The 24810-nt window shown below is 38.1% G+C and overlaps 1 protein-coding gene across 1 annotated transcript in view; it reads right to left on the reverse strand.

Annotated features, from left to right (window-relative positions):
* VWA8 (von Willebrand factor A domain containing 8) overlaps positions 1-24810 on the reverse strand; it is a gene marked incomplete at its 5' end in the record, with an annotated part of 200290 nt that overhangs the window by 19331 nt on the left and 156149 nt on the right. The window contains 3 exons of the mRNA XM_082496817.1: positions 4417-4525; positions 7816-7972; positions 8732-8840. Of these exons, the coding sequence (XP_082352943.1) occupies positions 4417-4525; positions 7816-7972; positions 8732-8840 (375 nt within the window). The remainder of the gene's footprint in view (positions 1-4416; positions 4526-7815; positions 7973-8731; positions 8841-24810) is intronic.

Below are 24810 nucleotides of genomic sequence, written 5' to 3' on the forward strand. Positions count from 1 at the left end.
ATGTTTCCTGATGGGAGGCAAAAATAGTGCCAATACATGAAAACCTCAGCCTTTTAGTAAATCACAGAAGGGGAAAGTAGAAAAGTTTTCTTAGGTTGTGAATTCAGTCAGCTGTGCCTTCTGATACATTCTCATGGTGCTACAGTCAACCTAGCTTTAACCCACTTTGGCAGTGGGGCATCCATGAGTTTGTTTGTACCACCAACTAGTAGTTTCCACTATCATTAAATATTCTTGGGAAGAAATTTGAAGTCCCTTCTTCCATAGGATCGTTGGCTCCTTTGTTGCCCAAAGAGTTGAGTAATATCACAAAAAGACACCTGCAAATTCCAGGTGACCTCCACATGCTCCACCAAAATGCCACAGTGTAGGAGTTTTCCTGCTGTGAAAAACCCAGTAGGATAACCCATTGCAAATTTCAACAGCACTCCAACTAACCATTAAAAAAATGCTCCTGGAGACAACATGGAGTGAATGAACAGAGCCTGTCTGAAATTAATCATGCACCTTCCAGGATGATGCAGACGAGATTACTTTGTTCCTAGCTATTTTAGGACTATAAATACTGGAACAGAGGTAGATCCTTAATGCTTCCTTAGGGCTGCTGCTTTGTCAAATTTTTGTCATTTGCTTCCTTTCAGTAGGCAGGAGGGACAAACGACAGAAGATTATAAGGTTTTGGCTTCATTGAGCAAATTCTCAATGAGTTTCACTACTGTTTTTATTGACAATGCTTTAGTTTTGTGGCTATTTGCTGTTCAAGGAACAGCAGTGTGAGAAGAAAACTGCTTTTAACTATGGACATAATTAAAAACCATTTAATAACTTTTGAAGCTTATGCAACAAAAGCCAGTATTTGAGCTGAAATTTTATTGGAGGAAGAAAGAGTTGACATTTTCTCCTAAAAAAGGAAAGAATGCCAACAAAATCTGACCTCACTTCTTTCCAAAATAATGCTAAAATTATTTTGACTACTTAGCATCTGCCTCTTCCATGCAGAATTCCTAAGAATTTATTTCCTTTTATAAAAGCTGAAAAAAAATCCCCTTAAGCACGTGTTATACAATGCACATACATAAAAAAAAAAAAAAGCTTCAAAGCATTTTCAATATATAATTTTCATAAGCTTAAAAGCAACCTAAGTTTAAAAGCATTTACAATTGTAAGAGAAAAACAGAACTATTACATATATACCTTGCTTTGATATTTTACCAGAAAAGGCATACAACCCATTACTATTGCAATATACTGCGACCATATTGATGAAAAAATATTGTATATATATTCATTGTGTTGCTTTTGAAATTAGAAAAACGTGCGAGATACCGCATCTTATCCACATGGCAATGGCTGATCACAATAAACACTGCAGTAATTCTTTTCACTGCAAGATATCAAATACATATTTACAAACCCCCCTGCAAAATATAACTGTGATGTCTGTAAATATCACAGAAATAGTTATGTATGTGAAGTGATCACATCTACATACGTAACTCGTAATGGTATTGGATGGTATGAAATAGAGCCAGTTGTGGTCTGCATTTGTTTCTGGGAAAAAATTATGCTAATGTTCCCTTAGCTGCTGAAATCAGAGAACTGCTACTGACAGGGCACAGGGTGTTTCGCATCGTCAGCTCTCTAAGCTGTGTTTATTATAGGACCGCCACTATTTTATTTTTGCTGCTATGACCAGACAGTTCCCACGTGGTCTAAATCAGACAGACCCCCATGACGCTCAGTGACTCAGGCTCCCTTTTGCCCGGTTTAAACGTAGATGCTGAAATGATGCTCAGAAGCTACAGGGACAGTTGTCCCAGATTCCCTCTGTAATAATCAATAAAAAGAGAAGTACTTTCTGGAAGGCAAGTAATCTAAAATCCAAGGCGGCCTTTCTGAGTGACTGACTGACCACAAGCTTTTGAATCAGGAGTTCAGACAGACAAGCTTTATTCAGGGTTTGGCCAGCATTAGGAGAGAGAAGAAAGCTCATCATTGACCGGATTTCCTGGACTTCTGGCTTTGCTACTTCTACAGAAGATAAACAACAACTTGTAATGTTTTGTTAATGTTGTTCAAAGAGCTGAGAGAGATCAGTGAGTTATGCAAAGTAAAATGAACAATGAAATTACATTCCCAGACCATATTTATGTATCACTTTCAAGGATCAGCCTATTCCAAACATCTTTTTCTGCTGCTAGTAATTTTTGTGAGCCATCAATAACGGGACCTGAATCCCAGCCTCTCGATTCTTGGGATGTAAAATTTAATCAAAGGAAGATATTTTTTTAAAACCCCACAAACCTAACAATAAAAAGGCACATGTTGTAAAGAAAATCCAAGTTAAACAAACATGGACAATACATTTCCATTATGTGAATACACTGAGTTTGAAAGCGGACTCAAACATTTTTAAAAAGCCAAAAGTATTCTCTACTGAGAAGGTAATTTGGGATTTTTACAAAGTTAAAACAACACAGACAGCTGAGCTGCAAAGTTTTCTGCAATTGACTGTGCCATTGACTTGTTATTTGAGAAATGAGGAATGTCTAACTGATAACAGGAAGAAAACAGTTTTAGCTAAGAACCCATGGTGTTCATAGGACTATGCAAAAAAAAAAAAAGAAAAAGAAGACAGAGGCATGGTCCTTCATCAGGGTTGAATGACTTACCATGCTGAAGAATTCAAATAATATTTTTTTTCTCAAAAAGATAACATGAAACATGTTTGGACTCAGCTTCCCGATTAACAGCAAGTATATTGCAACTAAGTAACTCCTGTTATTATTTATCTTCATTTTCCTAGTGTATCTTCTAATAAAAAACCCTACCAAAATCTGTATAAAAATGTATAAAGTTAAAAATTTGCTTTTAATATTGCTCTTATCCTATGAGCTAGTTTTTCCAAATGCAGTGAGTTTGTTTTTTCATCATAAAGTACATTTACTAGCTCTATGGTTAGCTGTTACAGATTTTGTCAGGAAGTTAGCAAAGTCTCATAAAATACTGAGGCTTAAAGGACTTTGCCTTAATATTAAAATGACCTTTTTAACAAAGCAACGGGATATATCTCCTTATATTAAAATATGTTATATTTTGATTATGATTAACGTGATCTCTGAATGTAAGAATTTTGACTCCAAGGAATAGATAAGGCACTCTAAAAAAAGACTTTAAACTGAAGATTCACTTATTCACTTCCCACCTAGAATGTACTTCCAATGGCATGTCTACTAGGAATACTGTAAATAAAACCACCCACATATAAATGATATAGGAAAAACTGAGATTTATATGTAAAATTTTTCAACTGAAACCTGTCTTTACAAGCCAAAAGCCTATGTCCTGAACTGAAACATATATTAGGTGCATGAATCACCTCATCATGACAATCTTAAATGTTCATTATATGAGGAGCTCTCTGAATTGATAAATTCACAATAAAACTGGATAATGGCTTTCTGTGCATATATGTGATTGTAGTAGTGTTGTTGTAGTCACAATGGCTTAAAGATAGGCAAAGAAAAATGTTACCTTTCTTACTTGCAATACCAGGGGATTGGATGTTTTGACCCAGGAGGAGTCTGTCGATCATACAAAATAATTCCTTTCTATATTTCAGTTTTATTGCTTAAGCAAGGAGACAGATTAGACACAGCACAGTGACTAACTAACAGACTAAGATATATGTATACGAGTGGTTGGTAGCCTTCAACAGAAATATTTTTAATCAGAGACATCTTGTAAGGAGTAAAATTAATTTTCCTTTAATTTTCACTGAAGATTAGCAGATTCTTCCTAGAAACAATGCACTTTTTATTTTATTTACCCCGCATAAGAATACCAGTATTAATAAAATCTGGAACCAAAGGATCAATTACTAGAAGAAAGGCAAACTGGTGGGTTTGGTTCACTTTCCACTTAGATTTGGACTACACCTATTTTTATTAGCAAGAGTTAAAAATAGATCTGAGAAAAATTCATGTTTTCAGCTGCATATGCAGTAAAGCTATGACCTGGCATGTTTCTTTTAACATCTATAGCATTTGCATTTCTAAGCTAAAAAAGTCATTTGGATAGCAGGTAAATACAAAGGCTGTGATCTACAAACCGCCACGTATTCTTTTAATAACGTATAGTATTTTCTTTCACAAAATTTTACTCCTGAATAAGTAATGTCTGTAAGATGGGGTATGGCAATACTGTAATTTGTAGAGATGAGCACTGGGATCCACTTAAAAGCTGCCTTTGAAATAGTAATATGAGACTTTTTTTCCTAACCATGATTATAACGTGAATCTGCTTTTAGCCCTCAAAGGTATGATTGTCAGATGCTAACAGGATATTAGCAGGATAGTATTTGGGGTCTAATGTAACGAGATCACCGTGTTTCTTTATCAGTGATCCTAAGATTACCTGCAGATTGTCTAAGATGATGCGGAGTGACTGAACTTGACGTCGGACTGCTCCAGAGAACCTTTCGTAAGTTGATGCATCATATTCACTCATCTGAATCTCTTTCAATCTAAACCAAAAGAACAGGGAGCCAAAAACAGTTTAGGAAACATGCATGTCATCCATTTACAGATGTAAATTACAAGCTTACTCGATAACAGGCAAATTCAGACTGTAATAACCAGACACAAGAGACAAACTGAAGAAGTGGCAGTTGCTTTTGTGAATTTTTGAAAAGGCAGGTGATCACCAACATCTGCAGGGACTGCATTACATTAAAACTTATTAAAGTTACTAATCCTTTGTCTCTCTCCTAGTCTGCTTTAATGTTTGAGAAGTAAATCAGATGTTCTGAAAACTGTGATCAAATTCTAAAGGTTTTATTGGCTCAGGTGTTGCTATCTGTACATAAAAGGATCATGAGTGTCTATTCATTACTTCACCGTCGGAGTATTTCAAACATATCATGATCCACGCTTTAACACAAAGGTTAAGTAAAGTCACACTATAAAATCTGTCCTTGAAGACCTACAACTAGTAACTGTGTAAAATACCTATCTTTGTGCTTCATAAAAAGATGAAACCTTGAATCAGAGAAGTTTTAAAGAAACATTAACAAAAATGTGCTCCCTCACAAAGAAAATGAGTCGTGTCACCAAACACTATTCTGTCTGGAGGTCTAACAGAGAGTGCAACATCTGCACCTTAAAAAAGTATATATATGCTTTTTCTATAAGATAAGATGAGGCCACTTAAAGTTCTGTATAATTTTTCTCAACATTGCAGCTAAGCAGATACACTTAAACTGGTGAAACTCACAACTGGCATTTAATTACAAAGGTCTAGTGGTGAAGAATGAGCTAGGGGAGAGGTGGATATACTGGGATCGTGCACTGTTCAATATTTTCCATGACCCAGCATCATGTAGTAAGGCAGCAATTGTGTCTCTGCCCACCCTACCATCCAGCACGTTGCTGGGTTCAGTCCTGAGCTAAAACATATTGGCCTATCTATGCACAGCTCACTTCAGACAAGTGCTTTGTAACAGTATGACCTCACTCACACTGCTTTGAAAATACTGATTTTTAAGTGAACTATAAACGGATAGAAAAGTATGTATAGGCTAGTTGTATTTCTAATGACAAGTTTTTTAATATCATCGAAAGTTACTTGCCTGGAACATACACTATACATAAGAATTGCTGTTTAGACTAGCCCTTTAATGATAATACTAAAATCAAACATCAAATCTTTGTTGTCTTTAGTATGACTATGTCTTTTTCTGTTTTGAATTTTGCATAAACATAGTCACTAAAGCCAACTATTATGCATTAGAGGCAAGAAAAGGTAACTTTCAGTGCTATACACTTTATTTCATGAATCCTGCCAACAGAATTCAGTATCGTCAGAGCAAAGAAGAAAACATTTTGTTTCAAACAAAAAAACTCTCACGTGCAGTTTCACTTTTTTAGATTCTACATCAATCCACAATGAAAGCTAGTTCAGAAAAATACCATGAAAAATACTGCACCTATTCAAGAGCAGTTGCTAACTTCATTCTACTGAAATAGGGCAATTTAAAATGTTTTCCAACATTTAAAATGTTTACTATCTAGCCAGGAAAACAATCAATAGCTTTCATATTAAAATTTTCCCTTCCAGATAATCACATATAAAGAAAGCAGTGAAATTTGCAGTCCCCTTTATTTTTTTCTTTCGGTCTGAGGACTCCAACCTCCCTACTCTTAACTTTTATCTGTTAGTTCCCACAACTATCCAAGAAGTACAGAATCACAACCCAAGTCAAACATGGCTTCAGAATAGGCGATATTTACAGCTGGTGCACACCAGCTCACTGGTTTCAGCAGGACGCGAATTGTTGTCTCACGTACAGATATACAGATTTTACAGGACACAGCCGCATTGTTTCCACAACATGTAGCAGTATCCAGGAATTTCCCCTAGCACGAATTTTTTAAATCACCATACAGGCAGGTAGAAGCTCATCAAAGCATGCCATGTGTGTCTATGGGCATAGGCACAAGGAGATGTACAGTATCCAAGACCATATATATCAATTGTTTCTCTTATGAAGCAAATGATAAGCAATTTTCAAGAATGGAGATGTAGAAAGGGTTAAAATTAGTCCTTCTCACCTACCCCCCAGTAAAGCAGCAGGAAAAAAGACAAAATAAGCTCTGCCTTCCCCCTGGAAACAAAACCTTAAGTGACTATTTTTCATTTATATTTCTGTATGTTGCTTGTGTAAATTATATCACTATTAAAAGGTGTTTTGCCTTTCACGGTTTTTGCTCTGAAGCACTGATAAAAAAAGCTATACATTTTCCTTGTCCTGATTAATCCCTAATGCTCTAACAGCAATGTTAAATGCTCCATGTAATTTACTAATAAAAACATGATGAAAAAAGAAACTTGACCTGAATGCAATAAATAAACTGTTTTTTTTTTTAAATACAGTGATTTATGTACAGTATGTGCTGTATGCTTAACAGCCTTTTTATTTATACATCACTTGAAGCAAATGGCAATCTCACCTGCACCTCATGGCACGCAGATTTGCCCCCTATTGGGAATCACTTTGTTAACAGCATCAAAATGTGAGCTGATTAAGCAGCTTCTAAATTTATTTGCTCTGGTGTTTTAATCTGTGTCTAGTACTCTCTACTTCAGACAGATACTCACATCGCAGTATGTCCTGGGCTGAAACATAAAACTCATTTGGAATGACTGTCAATACACTTTGATTTTTTTATGCAAAGTACCAGAGTTTGACTTGAGAGTTCAGTCAGCGGAAGAAATCTGAATCTCTATGCACAGTCTGGGAAACAGTTGATTAGTAACCACACACTACAGTAATGCTGGGGAGATATGTGGCTTGTGTAAAAGTCTCTGCTGAGCTCTAATAGTTGAAATCATCTCACCATTTGGCTATAGGTCTTTCAAACAGAAGCAATTTGATCATAATAGTCCATTTTGAAAGACATTTGTCAGGTGATGAATTCCTAACAACATATAATCTGGATTCATCATAATTCAAACAAACTTTCATATGGTAGATCCCTTTTATAAAAAGATAAATATTCACATCAGTCTCCTTATCCACCTAGCTATGTTTTACTCTACCAAATCACACAATCATCTTAAAAGTGTGGCTTAATTCAAGAAAACATTCTATATATCTTGTCCAGAACAGTTAAACACATGCTGGTAAGCTCTGTTAAATGATAATGATCAAGGCAAGGTAGTCAATAAATACAGTTAAGAAAAGACAATTCTTTTTAGCTATCTTTTTCAAATTCTTCTGGGAAAAGGAAGGGAAAATAAAGACTTTCACATTACCTCTGTTTAAAGGCCTTTTCACCCATCTCTCGAGCAGCTCTCTTAACCTCCTCAGGAACAGCATCCTTTTCAGCTTGAGATATTTGATAAACCCTGTGGCCGGCATCCAGGCGATATGGCCCACCTTTGCCACCTAACCCAGCAGTGTCTCTCCCACCTAACATTGTTGAAATAAAAAATAATTAAAAATATGCATTTGATAATAAATAAAACCACATTTTCTTTAAAGCTCCCATTGTCATATCTATAGACATTCCAAAAATTTTGCCAACCATCCCCAGTAAAAATATTTATTGCTGAAGATTTTCAAAACCAAACAGCTATCACGGTTAAGAAGAACTCCAGTGGAATACTTGTGTTTATAGTCTGCTGAAACCAGATTCATAAAGGTTTCCACCTTGTACAAAGGGGACTATAGATCATAAAAGTATCATACATTTCCTCAAAGCTCCTGGTTCTTAAAGACATTCATTCAGACTGTCTTCTCCCTAGAATTTGTTGGTTTACACTGTTTCCAAACCACTTTATCTAGTGATTATTATCATGCCCTTTTAGAAGTAGGAGGCATTTTGCCTATTGTGTGTGCCTTTTGTCTACACCACCTAAACTACTGCAGCTACAGAGACATCTAAGACAATGGCAAATGACTCAGCCTAGTTTCTATGGCTGCAAGCTTCTGGTTCTCTATATGGCCAATGAAAAGAAACAACAACCAAATGTAATTGAAGTAGAGATCTGCTATATACAGATTAAGTTAGACACTGCAAATACTTCTTTTCACTAGCAATAAAGCTGTACTGAGTAAAATAGCTCTAAGCAGAGGGTGGCTTTGTATAAATCCATCTTTTGACTGGCACAGTATCTCCCTTAGACATCCTTTGATGATGCATTAAAAAAAAAAAAAAGAATGGAAAACCTGTTCCACCAGCCCATGTATTTCCACCAACATGTGGCATGTTGTCTGGATCCACTTTTCCATGTTTGGGGGAACTAACATCCAAACCACTGTCTCTCTGAATGGTTATCTGTAAAATAAAAAAGAGAGCTGTAAACCTCTCTTATAGCAAGGAAAATCACTCAAACCTAATAATAACATACTAGGTCTGCTGAAGAGCTCTAGGACCAGAATTAATTCAATAAATGCAACATCCCACCTGCTGGAGACAACGGGATAAAGGAGAGTAAAACGGGGGTCCTGAGCGGCACATTAGACCCACACCAGATCTAAGACTACTGCCACATCTGAAGCACCCAGTGCTTTCAAATCTTACCCACACTAGAAAAATGCTTACTGATAATTGCCAACATAATTCAAAATCCCCCTGTAGATGGGATCATCTGCAGTTTGGACGCTTCCCGTAGTATTGGCAACACCTCGCTGTACACCCATTCACAAATTTTAAGCACACCCCAACTACAGCTCCGCGACCTTTGTTGATGAGCAGACTGATCTTCCTTTCATGAACAGGGACTAAAGATACAATATGCTCTTCTCCAAGCTTTGTCAGTAAATGGCTAGTCCAAATGACACGCTCACGTAATCTTTAACTTCCCTGCCACGACCTGTCTACAGCGGTGGGTTTTCGACACTACTGACTGCATTTTCCCCATCGATTCACTGCACAGCTGAACACCCAACAGCTGTCAGACGGTCAGGGCTGAGTCACTTTAGGCTGGGGCTGGATTTAAGTGGGTGACTGAAGGTAAAAATACTTCCCATTACCAACTCTGAGTCATGTAGGGAATCAATGATTCATGTGTAAACTGCCCTTCAGTTACTAATCTTCTATAATTTAATGCCAGTTTATTTTTTTTTTTATGAAACTTAATGACAGAGCTGTAAAACTCACATCTTTAACCTCTACAAATTAACTTCCTTCTCATCTGACGTCTAATTCTCTGATGAATTTATGTGCCCCAATAACCACAATTTACTGCCTTCTCAGAAGTTCACTGGCATTATCAGGGTTTTCACCGGGACTGTGGAGCAGTTTAATCCTTGAATTCACTGTCTTGCAGACTCAACTTCGTGCTGACATGAATTCCATACATGTTTCTGAACTGAAAACATGTGCTCTAACAACAGTGTCTTGGCAGCTATTCAAAAAATCATTTTCTTTCTCTTTATAGAATTTATATTCATTCAAAGAGGTACAATACATTCTCTGTGAACAATGTCATTAGTGTAAAATCAAGCTCTAATCTGATAAATTACATTAATTTAACATTTGTATAGGAAGAAAGACACTTAACCACAACAGCATGTCACCCTTAGGGTTATATACATTTTTGGTTTAAGAGATTTCCTCCAAAACAAACAGTTCTTTTTTGCATAACTGGTAGACTTCAAAACCATCAGAAACACAGGTCAAGAAAAATAGCTGAACTTAGTTTAAAATAAAATCATAAAACCGAAACTGTAGTGTCAGCCTCATGAATCAAAACAAAATATTATTCTGTAAAAAGAAACAATAAAATGATGGAAAATCCTTTATTGAGTTCTTCATAGAAAAATATTCAAAATTCTGCAAAAGGAAGCTCTGAGGAAAACATAACCACAATCAATACCATATTCTATTTTTGTCAAGTTTTTCCATTAAAAAATGTCACTAAAAATTTTGCAATACAAGTAGTGTTTAAATTTTGAGTGAAAAGTTCTGTAGACAACAAAGCTTTGTTGCTTATGCAGATTTCTCACATATAAGAAGTTGTTCAAAAATAATATTTTTAGTACATATGTACTAGGTAAGTTTCTAACAAAAACCTGTTTTACAATAGTGCTGATCTGATTAAAGCAGGTATTTGTAACTTCGAAACAGCACATGGTTTACAGAAAATCTTTTATTTTATAATGATTTGACTTTTGTTCTTAAAAGGACAGCAGAACATCCAACATCTGATTTCTATTCAAACTTTGAAAAAAACTGCATGAGAGAAAGAAAAAGAGACAAGTGGTACAATATGACAATGTGTAGAATGTGACTTCCTTATTAGGTTTTTTTTATATATAGTTAATAGGTTACTGGCTAAAATAATTGAAGATATAAGGATACTAGCATGGAACACCACCAGCAGATGTGTAAATGTCATGCCAGTGAATTGCAGCAGTTTATTCATTCAGTTGTTTTTTAAGTAACATCTATGCACACAAAAGGTAGTAGACTTCTGCTACATCTGAATACTTTATCAATTTTTATTAGCACTGCTTTGCTGGGATAACTGTTTTTTAAATTTACCATACACTTAGAAATGGCATTAAATTAACACACTGTAGGGCCCTTTGAAGAAAATCTTCTGGATGTACTTTCCTGGTTTTCCTTTGAGCTCTTAGATAATTCCATTAGTGACGTATGCTTTTCTCCTCCCCATCCCTGTCTCCATGGAAGCATTTCAAGGTGATTTTACAACTAACAACTCTCTGCTCTGAAGGCACCTCTATAAAGTATAAGTTAGACCAGCGAATACCTAGCTTAGAAATGAAAATATGTTTTAGAAGAAATAAACAGTAAATCCCTGAGTCTGCACGTGAAATCAGAGGAAGGATGAGGAAAACAAAAAATGAAGAGAAAACATTTTGGACAAAGACACGTTCTTCAGCATGACAGATATAAAGAGCTGGAAGAGTTACAGAAAAGTCACCCCTCTGAGGGTTGGAGCAATTCTTGATGTTAGAAACGGTTTGAAAGGTAGATTTAAGGGGGAGGATCCAAAACTGGATGTATTATGAACCTGGCAAACTGAAAGACAGTCAGTAGAAAAAATCTCGTTAGCCAAGACAAGAAAAACAAGGACTGAAAGTAGAGACAAAGCTAAAATAAATCTAAGAAATCCACAGTAACTTTTCCAAGCTTGTCTGATTGGAATTTCTAAACCTACTGAATTTCTCTTAATGTTGTGATGGATATTTTCCAAATACAAAAATAATTTGCTGTCTCAAAAGTTGATCTGTCCCCTCCTGAATACTTTTCGCTTGAATCTACTGCAAGACTTCTATAAACTTTGTTTCTTTCAGCAAGAGTTTTGACTAAACGTCTCTTTTTGAGAGAAATCTGTGCTCTTTCTAGCTATACACTCACTGAAAGGCGCTATTCATTACTGCATTATTGTGAAGATTTCATACTGCCTAGTGTGCATATCACAGCTTTGTAAAACAACAGAAGAATTCAGGCAAGTAGCCTTCAGTTTCAGCTATGAGGTCAGAGTAGAATAGCTGGAAAAACTGTGAAATTTTCCTTCTGAGACTTCCTTTAGATTTCCAAAATAAGCGAAATTTCCAAAACACACGGCACACATGTGTCAGTTGTGCATTATCTAAACTTGTTTACACATATTGGTGATTCATGATCAGAGCACTTCTCCACTGCCTGTTTGGGCAGGTTCTTCTTCAAAGTTCTCACCACACAAGAAGCACTACTGCCATCCTCTCCTGAAATACACGTGATTCTTTATTCCCTATAAAGTCCAAATTCTCAGTATTCATCAATTCTTAGTTCCTGGTCTACAGTCTTGTTGTTCTCTCCTTTTCTTTGACTGTATTGGATTCTCAGGCTCTGACACCAATGGGTAATGGGTGCATTCAAAAGGACTCTGAGGATGGAGGCTCTGTAGGTCTCCCAAAGTCAGTGAAGCAGTCAGTGAAGCAAACAAACAAAAATTTTATGCGAGAAGAACATGAAGACTGTCAGGTCAGAAAGATGCTAAAAGAATGTGCATTTCTGAAGGGGCAATGGTATGAAGGAATCACTTGAGAAAAAAGAAAATGAAGAAACAACAGCAAATACCAAGACTTGTTAATGATTTGACTTAATTTTCTGGTCCTGCCTCTTACACATCCCTTCACCCCTGACAGCAAGGGCAGCCAGACATGAATAGAACTGAACTCTCATTTTACATTCAGTGAGAGATATGTGGTATCTAAACAACTCACTCTATATCAGTTCCATGAGATACATGAACGGATGCCAAAACAGTTTTACATGACTACACTTCATTTTTTTTTCTGACAACACTGGGATTCTAAGAGCCAACTGAATAAGGGAAACCGATACAAACATTCAGTTTGGAAACTAAGTGATCTTATAATCCTTCATACAGTAATGTAAAGAGGATAAAGAGGCTCAGAGAAGCCAGTTACATAATTTAATGCACTTAACAACACAATGAAACCACGTGTTTCACATCTGTGTCATATCTGTGCCAAACAGCTATAAAATGCATACCAATCCGTAATAGGAGGCACTCTGAAGATGAGTCAAAGGTTGGTAGTTTTGTCTAGACTTCAGCTGGTCAGGCAAACTATGGTAAGGGAGCTTTATACTGTGTACTAACCAAATCTTAACTATGTTGCGAAGTGGATCTAGAACCACATTCATGCCACTTAAGTGAATGTAGGGTTGAATTCTATTGAATTCCGATGTGAAATAATCCAATTTAATAAAATTAACCCCTGGAGGGTAAGGAAGCACTGGCATACATCACAGTTTGATACATTTATCATCCCTCAGTAAAAGACTGGAGCTGAATTTGTTGAGGATCACCCAGCTGACCCAGATAAAACGCGCATTGCCTCTACAAGACACCATCACAACAAAGAAGGAGCTTGCAATAACCCATTAACAAAAGTGTGTGAATTATGGGGAGGGCTGCTGTACTCTATTATTACAATGATTTATGTACCACACTTTCATTAGCATTTTATTCTAGTATATGAGCTGTTTCCACAATTATAGTACCTCCCTTTCGAGCTCAGAATTCATTTTCTTCTAATAACTTGCAAACAAACCTTTCGGGCTCTATGAGTAAAACTGACCAAAGGTCTTATCAAATTTACCTTCAGCTGATTTCATACAAATGAGCTTAACAATATTTTAGCTCCCAGTAATCTTGCTCATACATTGCAATGAAACTGAGAAGAAAAAAATTGTCTTTAAAAGAAGCTTCACGACCTCATAGGCAGTCCCAAGTAGCACAACTGTGCATTTCGGTATCTTATCAAATGCTGGTTACCCCCAATTTGCTTATGCTAAGCAAATAAATATAAAACAAGAAATGATAGGCAGTCTTCAGCATTTCACATTTATATGTCAGATGGCAATAAAATCATTAAATTGGCTGACTTTTCATTAGATGTTTTTAAGGAACTATTCAAAGTACATCTAGACTGAATATATATTGATTTATCTATTATTAACATGTTTATATTAGTATCCGATTTAATGAGTAAAAGACACTTAGCAAAGTCAACTGAAATGAACATTTCAGTGTGTCTAGCATTCAATTATTCATGTTTCAGAGTATTCAGAACCTTCACCACAGCCATCTTTTCACCCATGCATTTTAAGCCCATACACCAGCTGCTTGTTCAAGACTTACAATAAACTAAAGACTAAAATTCCAGGAGTTATCTCTATTGCAGAGACAGGGAAAGAGAGAGGGAATCTCATCTCCTCCTGTATCTTCCCGCTTGAAATTCTCTTTATTCCTGGGAGTTTCATGCAGAAGATAAAACCAACGACTCTCACTGTCTTAGATGCCCATACCTCCATCACAGTCTTGTAAAAAGCTCACTAAAACAAGGGGCAGAACATGCACTTGGACTTAACTGCTGGCAGAAAAAGAACTGGTGGTTACAGGTTAGGAAATATCTTTTAGACTTTGTAAGCAGAAGTCAGATGAGGTTGAAAATATTTCTAGCTTTGAATAGAACAGTAATAAATAAGTGATGGCTTTCAGTAAAATGTGAAGCACTTTTTTCTTGATGTAGCCCAGGATGCGTCTGATGTAGATCGATTTTTTTTGGTCATAGATATTCCTGTCACCCTAGCGTGTACACGACAAGCTTCTGTTCAACATGGCAAGGTGGCTGGAGAGGACATGATCTTTTAATACAGCAGCTCACTTTTGTATTCTGATGCAGTTAACTTCATTAAAATTCCTGAAGGGTGCAAGATGTGTCAGTGGCTCCCATTCAGAAACGCTTGCCAGGAAAGCTCCTTTGCAGTGCTCACAGCAACAAAAGCTCATTTCTGCTTGAGGACTGGGCAAGAAAATCTGGTTGCCAATGGGGGCGAGCTGCCCCACGTACAGGGGAACAGACCTTTCCCCTCTTAGTTTCAGTACATCTAGCCCTGCCAAGATTAATTCATACCTAGTCCTCTTATGCAAAACACAATGCTTATTTTAATACTCTGGATACAACTTCAAAAAGGAGAAAAAAAAACAAGAAAAAATACTTTAATTCCAGGCTAACATCCTGCAGGTGTAAAGGGATGCAATTTGTACTTTAAGAAACAGACTATATTTCCATTCCCCAAACCACCCCAAACCATATTTTTTTTTTTTATCATTTTGGGAAAGTTTAAACAGAGCTGGCCATTCCTTATAGGATTCTACATCTTCAAAACAGAAATAAAAGGAATGCCTCCTTGTTGTATGCGGTGACAAACAAGTAACCAACCTTTCTGCTAAGCCATTTTAAGCATTCTTTGGAGCATTCCACATACAACACCTTTACTAAAACAGAAACAGACACGATTTCAGGTGTTACAACTTAATAAACACACAAATGGGCAAACCATCACTTTACAAAATAAAAGCAAACAGGGCCACAGCTGCAGTATTTACAGCTGTAGAGGATATTTATGTAGGAAGACTTTTTAAAAAGAAAAAGCTAAAGTGACCAAACAATAACTGCTTTCACAAGCACTTATTCTAGTATTCGCAATAATACTGCATTATTGGGTGTTTCTTACTGTTGATCAAAAAGATTTGAGGTGGAATTTTAGGAAAGAATTTTTCACAGAAAGGGTGGTCGGGTATTGGAATAGACTGCCCAGGGAGGTGGTTGAGTCACCATCCCTGGATGTGTTTAAGAGACGTTTAGATGTGGTGTTGGGGGATATGGTGTAAGGGAGAACTTTGTAGAGTAGGGTAGATTGTTGGACTCGATGATCCCAAGGGTCTCTTCCAACCTAGACAATTCTATGATTCTATTCTATGAATACAGTTCACATGATTTAGGTTCTTAGTTTAATGCAAGTTAAGGAGGTGTGCAGTAGATTAATTATTTGCATGATCAGACAGTCCTGGAAAGCAGGCAGATGTAGGCAAGATCTCATTCTTCATTTAGTCTTTTCATCATAAAAGAAAGAACCATGATAAGATGCAAATTAGAAGATATCTGCTCTTATCACACCTAGGACACAGCAGGTTTGCTATTTTGCCTTTTTATTAATATACAATCTATTAAACAAGGCAGTTTATAGTTAATGAAGAATATATGTTACTTTCCATACAATGCAATAAATTATTGTTGAAAAATATGAATTACCTTAATATAAAAACACTACAAATACGATAAAGTTAAAATATCAATGTTTTTTAAATAGTTTGCTTTCTTCATTAGCATTGTGGAAAAAGATTGAGCATGTATGAGATCACTGCAGGAAAAGAAACTAAATCACCTTAGACTTCTGTCCTACAGGTGATTTGGGAGATGTTAATTTCTTCATCAATGCCACAGAAAAATCTTTTGTCAATACCATACATTACTGTGAAAGAAGACTGACTTTGGCCATAAGGAAACATGACTATTCTCCAGGTGAAAAAGGCATTAAATAATCCATCCCACAGTGCCACAAAGGATTAGGAAATGCATTCCATGGAAAGCAGAATGTATTTCAGCAGATGTGCAAAAGACTGATTTTTCCCTGAAACAAATCTTTGTTTTCTTTTATCCCTCCCCCTACCCCTGCCAACAACCTTAAAACCTCAGTGTTACCCCAGGCTGCATTTAACAAGTCACAAGAACATCCTTTCCTCCAACACATTCTTTATCAGCAGCATGAATATACGCATTATTTTCTCAAAGAGTATATAAAAATTCTGGATCAGGCAAATAAAAGGCTAATCTGCTTGTTCCATGGTGGTTTTATATTCTATTGTAAAACGGATTCTACCAAAGACAGACATAAAACGTTTTATAATCTACTTACACGAACTAGTGAGAGAAAGGCAAAAATAGGGAAAAGAAAATCTAATGGCTTCTGTTACTTTTACTTGTAGCTTATCATGTACAGCTTTTTACAGCGTGCTAAAAATTACTAGCACAATTGCTATTCACATCAAGAGTGCAAAATTGAGCCCACAAGTCATTTTTCCACAGAAGGAATACTCAGTACTAGACAAGACAATAATAATTTATGAAATACATTCTGTCTTCAATTGTATCCTGCAGTGAAAAAATATTAGTTGCACTGCAGTATAAAATACATTTAATAGGTTTTCTTAATTCATGTTGGCTTCATTTTGATTTTCTATCTTGTCTGTAAAACTTTGCAAGAATTCAAAATGAACCAATGAAGCTTCATGCATCATCTGACTCCTGTGAGCATTTCTCTCTAAAAGTAGCTCTTAAAATTCATACAGGCATTAAACTGGTGCCACAAATAGCAAAATCGTTCAAAGCATCACAGCTTTAATGGAATTTTTGATTTCTAAAATAAAAGTGAAATCACAGGTAGGTTAACCTGGGTGGGGAAAGAGGTGGAGATTTGGAGTGAAACACATACAAAGGGATATCTGGCTTGTAAATGAAGTTTTTATACACCAGCTAAAAAAAACCCCACTATATAAAATGCAGTTGTCACTCCTGTGGGTGGGTCTTTGTTTGAACTAAATGCTGTCACTCTAAGAACCAACTCAGAATCTCTGCAGCGGTAGATGCATAAGAGTCTCTTGTTCACAAATACGTACTCTGTGGCTTAAAAGCTGGATAAACTAAAGGAAGTAATAAGAGTGTACATACATTTGTTTCCATCTAACAGATTCTCCGTTACATTAACATCTGTGTAAATTCCATCTTCCTCCGTCATTATTAAAATGTGCCTAGTCAATCACAAAAGATGTGAGGTCATAATCTTTTCAGTATGCGAATCCCCTACAAAATATAATCAGAGCACACAGACAGTGTCCGGCTTGATGATTTATCGTGAATAGTACACACCCCCTGAAAGTTAGAAAAAATTACGCATGGAAGCAGAAAAGCCTCATTTTCTACAGACCTAGGACCTTGTCAAATCTGTTCTTAAGAAGCACAGACCTAAGTTATTAAGGATCAACTATGTTGGTTTGTTTTGTAAAGGAAAGCCTCCAATATTTAGCACTACTGTAACAGGTCAGATGATTTAAATTTTCATTACATTTCACTAATTAGGGAACAACTGACGTAAGGGCAGAATCATTAGTATGCATTTGTCTCACTGGGACAGCAGGATTTCACCGGTGTTGGGAGCTCCAGCCTTTACGTCAGCAATGTGCACTGCTGCAGGCTTTTTGAGATCTGCAAGACGGTGTTGAGGTTATTATATTTTCTCCCGTGAGAACTGTGGGTTTTCACAGGAAGTTCAAAGGAAGAAAGAGGAACTTTGTGCTGGATCCGCCTGCTCTAACAGAAAGTTAAGGTTACTTCCACTCCTGCTTTTTGTCTGTCTGCTCTAATTAGACTGGAAGATCTTCAGGAAAGGGAATGTATTTCAGACGTGTTTGTATAGTGTTTCCAGCAAGGGCTTCATTTCCACTGAGGACATTTATGAGGAAAAAGTATCTGGCCGAACCCATGATCTTTATCTGAGTTGCTTTACCCAGTGGAGACTTTTAGAGATACGAACTTACTGAGCTCTGTGGGTTCATGGCTTTCTAGTCTTATGCTTCCCCATACTCCAATGCCTTTTTTCAAGGGGCAGTATATGTTTGCTACTCCTCACTTTTCTAAAACGAATCATGCAGCCCAGTAAAAGGTCACAGACCTAAACTGTGTATTTGGGATTCACAGATCTCACAACTGCAAAGGCTATCAAACTATACCTTGTAATCCACTTACTGACTAGATAACTCTGTAATCTACAGAATTTCAAGTTTTCAGGATCCCGCGCAGGACTGCAGAATGCCATCCTATGGTTATTCTAAGCTTACAAAAACTCTCTGCTGCAGGTATTTTTCATAATTTATGGCATTTGTACCGACAGTATTTAAGAGACGAGCAAACCCACTGTTACTAGCTCACCGATGCCCTCATGTGGTGAGAAAAAATACTTTGTCTAAAGTAGAACCGGAGGTGGTGGTGGGAAGGATTAGCCACTTGCTATAAAGGTCACACTTTTATGTCGAATCAAGAACTGCAGCTCTACCCAGTTCAGTCTTAACATCAGGAAAAAGGTGGATTTTTGTTTAAATGTTAAAAAGTAAGACGTCACTTTTAAGAAACGAAAAAAAAAAAAAATTGTCAGTATAGATTAAAGTAGATCCTGAGCAGTACATATAAACAAGTTGGGATCATTGAAATTCCTGAATCAATTATTTTTCAGGTAAACCTAAAAAATAAATTTCATCAGATGAACCTGCATTACTCTAAACTTTCAAGTACAAACTGCAGCTTCAGAAAATCAAAAGAAAAAAAAATGCATTCAATAAAACCAAAAATATTATTTCACTTCAAGGGTGAATAATTCATTGTAGAGTTGTGTGTAGTTGAGGGGAATACAAATAGAATAAATAAAGGCTATTCAAGGAAGGAAGTAAGATGATCATCACCCAAAGACGGCGGAGAACTAAACTATTACAGATTTTCTAGTCTCAGCCCAAATAACAGAAAGAGGCATAAAGCAAACCCCTCTCCTTTTCTGAGAATCCAGTTCCTTAAATCCATAAATAATGCCTTGCACATCATTGGGGATGGGACTCGGATCCAGACTGCAGAGGGCTGAAGGTAGGGATCTCCCGTAAGCCATGTGTCTGAGATGCCACTACGGGCAGTGGCCATACAGCCATACAGCAGGAGAAACACCAGCGTCTCCTTCAGGGTGAGCTCTTCAGGCTCTCTTGGTGACAATGGGACCTCACATGCTTAGCTTAGAAGTAGGCACTGAAATGCCTACAGGTCTGGTGCCAGATCCTACTCCTTCTCCCTACTGTTACTCTTCAATACTTCCAAGCACAGCCACAGCAACCTGCCCAAGCTGCTTGTGTGCAAGTACATGCAAACGTTCACAGAATCACAGAATCACAGAATTTCAGAGTTGGAAGGGACCTCTAGAGATCACCTAGTCCAACTCCCCTGCTAAAGCAGCATTGCCTACAGCACATTACTCAGGACTGCATCCAGGCGGGTCTTGAAAATCTCCAGAGAAGGGGACTCCACAACCTCCCTGGGCAGCCTGTGCCAGTGCTCTGTCACCCTCACCGTAAAGAAGTGTTTCCGTGTATTTGAACGGAACTTCCTGTGTTCTAACTTGTGCCCATTGCCCCTCGTCCTGTTACTTGGAACCACTGAAAAGAGCCTGGCTCCATCCTCCTTCAACCCACCCTTTAGATACTTGTACACCATAATAAGGTCTCCCCTCAGCCTTCTCTTCTCCAGGCTAAAGAGTCCCAGCTCTCTCAGCCTTTCCTCATAAGAGAGATGCTCCAAGCCCTTAATCATCTTAGTTGCCCTTCACTGGACTCACTCCAGCAGTTCCCTGTCCCTCTTGAACTGGGGAGCCCAAAATTGGACACAGTATTCCAGTTGTGGCCTCACCAGTGCAGAGTAGAGGGGGAGAATGACCTCCCTCGACCTACTGGCCACACTCTTCCCTATGCAGCCCAGGATTCCATTGGCCTTTTTGGCAACAAGGGCACATTGCTGGGCCATGGGTAATTTACTGTCTACCACAACCCCCAGATCCTTCTCCTCCGAGCTACTTCCCAGCAGGTCCGCCCCTAACCTGTACTGGTGCCTAGCATTCTTCCTCCCCAGGTGCAGGACCTTGCACTTGCTTTTGTTGAACCTCATTAGGTTCTTCTCTGCCCAGCTCTCCAGCCTGTCCAGGTCACGCTGGATGGCAGCATGGCCCTCTGGGGTGTCAGCCACCCCACCCAGTTTGGTATCATCAGCAAACTTGCTGAGGATACACTCTGTCCCCTCATCCAGGTCATTAATGAATATATTAAACAAAATTGGACCGAGTATTGACCCCTGGGGGACACCACTGGTTACAGGCCTCCAACTAGACTCTGTGCCGCTGATCACAACCCTCTGAGTTCTGTCCCACAGCCAACTCTCAATCCACCTCACTGTCACCTCATTCTTTAAAGCAATGAAAATGAACTGCTCTTGCCAGTAAAAACTGAGCATTATTTACTAAGTACCGTAAATCTGCTGCTTTTTTTTGACCTAATACAATCTTGAAAAGAAGCAGGGTACAGGGCATAGTTGACCATGTGTATCCTTCTCTGGGAGGTAAATATTAATCTCCTAATTCTCCACAAAGGCTTGCGGAAGGCTGTGTGGAGTTTAGTGAGCATAGGTTTAGGTGAAAAATTGTAAGAAAGAAAAGGAGACCTTCTGTAAACAAGCTGAGATTTTAATAAGATAGTTTGATCAACAAACTCCCATGAGTGAGTTGAACCTGAAACATGTTTTCAAAGGGTTTAGCCATTAATAAAATGAGTCATGACTGCTGTAAAGGAAAACACATTCATTTTTTATAAATGAGAGCAATCTTTATGTTACTAATATTTTATTTCCACAACAACTGTACAGGTGATTCTCAAAGACCTCAAAGGAAAGCACATACATCATATTATGAAAACTCAAAGGCAGCTACACAACATCTCTTTTGCTGTTTAATAGCACTATGACAGAATGAAAGAAACAAATCTAAGAGTCCTTCCAAAAAATCAACTATAATTAATTTAGGACCAAAAGCAGTACTACATATCAGCCACCTTCCCCTTGCTCTTGTTCTGGATGTACAACAGAGAAGTCAAATTCCAAAGACTGTCGATCCAACGTATTTCTAATGATGGACCTGGCATCCCATAATAGCTACTTTGCCTTTGCCCTCATCAGATCTAAAGGTTAACTGATGGATTGCAGTCTGAATGTTGGGAACCGCTACTGAGTGCTGCAGAACTCATTGAAATGCTGGTTTTAGCAAAAAGCCCTTGCGTCGTGGGTGATTTGAGCAGTTAAGACACATGAAAAAAACACCCTTAATTTTTTTAGCTATTGGTGATGAACACATATACATCGCTGTTTTACGCTGTTTTACACTACTGACCTGAACCATATGTTAATGTCTTCTAGCTGTTCACAGGACATGGAATAACTTATGTGTTCTGTTATCATTTTTGAGCGCTGCTATAAGACTGTGAAGACAGCTATTTAAATCTGAAGAAAAAAAAATATCTATTTACTGCATTTCTTGACTTTTGCTGAAAATATCTATATTCATCCCAGCTAAGCAAGTTTCAACCTCAAGCTGTTGAGAGTTGACATTTGCTTCCTTAGGTGGCTGCACTGCATTTATATGCAATTTTTTGCCCAATTTAAGGTATGTTTGTACTGATTGCCCCATTCAAGGATGTTCAAGCTGTTCAGCTTGGCAACATAGGTACAAAATATGTTTATATAACCTTACGGGTGTATACTACATCTATCCCACCTATGACACTGTAGTGTAGATATATGGCATGCGCTTGAACAAGTGCCCTGACTTGCTTATGTCTCAGTTCCCTCCTCTGGAAAGCAATGATAATGCCTACTGGCTCCAGATGTTGCAATAATTACATATTTAAATGTTTAGGGGTGTCTACAGGGAAACAGTTATGGATGGATGAAGTAATTTTTTTCACTTCTCCATTTAGCTAGTTACAATGATTCATGCTTTGTGGAGACACTATATCAGTAAAATGTTAACTAGTCACAGCAGAAACCAAAAGAACATGCCTTTAGGGCTACTGGGAAAAAGAACTGCAATTTAAGACAAAAGCATTCATTTTTGACAGAAAACTACTCTCTCAGTCAGGTCTCCAGGGCAGATCTTGAATGAAATCTCCCAAAACCTTAATCTAAAGCCTTCCCTATTCTTACATACATTTCATTCATTTCTCGTTTTAGTGCCAATGCCCAAAACATATCCAAAATATATACAAGTCATGCTGAGTTGTTCACCTCTAGGGCCTCTTCTAACAGTAAGAATCTGGGCCAGTACTGCATGAATTTCTACATCTACTGCAGAACTGTCTCTAACGCATTTGTTGTTCACTGGTGAGAAGCAAATAAAAAAGTGAGAGAACATTTCCAGGCTGCTTCTTGTGTCTGGAAGGACCTGTTTCCATATTAAGGAATTGTCCAAATAAAGGTCAGCCCCAATACATGGACTATTACTGATAGACACTATGTGAACAGTCTTCAGTGACACAAAGAAATGTTTTTGACCCAGGCGGGTAGAAACCTGCCCTGAGCAGGTGTCAAGTGTCTCTCTTACACACTTCCTTTGGACTGACTCACCTACAAAGAAGTACATGATTTTTTAAACTGAATGTCGCCCATCAGTCTTGAGACTAAAGAGCTGGGATGACGGAGATGTTTTAGTATTCAGATTCTACACAGTGCATGCACATGGTCATGGGTGAGTATAGGTGTAATTTCACTACCTGAAGCAGAAGAAACTCCTGGTAGCTGAGCTATCAATGCCAAGTACGTTATCTATTTTTAAATATTAGCAAGGCTGGTGCCTACTCTACTCACATTTGCTGTATCTTTTCTCAGTTTAGTCCTACCGTATGTGATCTTGACATTATATCAGCGCAATCTGCATCATTTAAGAAATGTGCTTGAGCTCTTACAGCAGATATAGCCTGTGCCAAACATTTCAGATTTTTCAGGTTTTGAAGAAAACACATACTATACAGAACACTTATGTATTGTATCATAGAATCATAGAATACCAGGTTGGAAGGGACCTCAAGAATCATCTGGTCCAGCCTTTCTTGGCAAAAGCACAGTCTAGACAAGATGGCCCAGCACCCTGCCCCACCGAATCTTAAAAGTGTCCAATGTGGGGGAATCCGCCACTTCCCTAGGGAGATTATTCCAATGACTCCTTGTGAAAAATGCTCCTCTTATGTCCAATTGGAATCTCCCCAGGATTAACCTGTACCCATTACCCCTCATCTTTTCCATGTAACTTCATGTAAAAAGGGAGTCTCCATCTTCTTTGAAGCCACCCTTTAAATACTGGAACATGGTGATAAGGTCTCCCCTAAGCCTTCTTTTCTCAAGGCTGAACAAACACAATTCTCTCAGCCTTTCCTCATACGGCAGGCTTCCCTGTCCTTTGATCATCTTTGTGGCCCTTCTCTGGATCCTCTCCAGCCTGTCCACAACTTTTTTGTATTGCAGAGACCAAAACTGAACATTATATTCCAGGTGTGGCCTGACAAGCTCTGAGTAGAGTGGGATAATGACTTCTTTACTTCTGCTGGTCATGCCCTTGTTGATGTGACCCAGCATCCTGTTGGCCGCCTTTGCTGTGGCAGCACACTGTTGGCTCATATTGAGCTTGTTATCCACTCAGACCCCCAGGTCCCTTTCCACAGTGCTGCTCCCCAGCTGGGTAGATCCCAGCCTGTGCTGCACTCCTGGATTGTGTTTTCCCAGGTGCAAGACCTTACACTTGTCCTTGTTGAACTTCATAAGGTTCTTGTTAGCCCACTCTTCCAGCCTATCCAAGTCTTCCTGCAGAGTGGCTCTTCCTTCCAAAGTGTCCACTTCTCCACTCAGTTTGGTATGATCAGCAAAACTCCTCAGGGTACACTTGATCGCATCATCCAGATCATCAAGATACTAAATAGTGTTGGGCCCAATATCAATGCCTGGGGGACTCCACTTGTGATAGGTTACCAGTTTGAAAAGGAGCTATTTACCACCACCCCCTGGGTGCAGCTTGTCAGCCAGGTCCCCAGGCACTGCATAGACCTCTTGTCTATACCACAACCATCAGTTGCTCTAGGAGGAAGTTGTGGGAAAAAGTGCCAAAAGCCTTGGAGAAATCCAGGTAGACAATGTCTGCCACTCACCCCTCATCAACTGAGCAGGTTATTTTGTCGTAGAAAGCCATCAGGTTTATCAAGCACGATTCGCCCTTGGTGAATCTATGCTGGCTTTTCCCA

This window comes from Vanellus vanellus (genome assembly GCF_965231255.1).
Source record: "Vanellus vanellus genome assembly, chromosome: 1".
Classification (NCBI taxonomy): Eukaryota; Metazoa; Chordata; class Aves; order Charadriiformes; family Charadriidae; genus Vanellus; species Vanellus vanellus.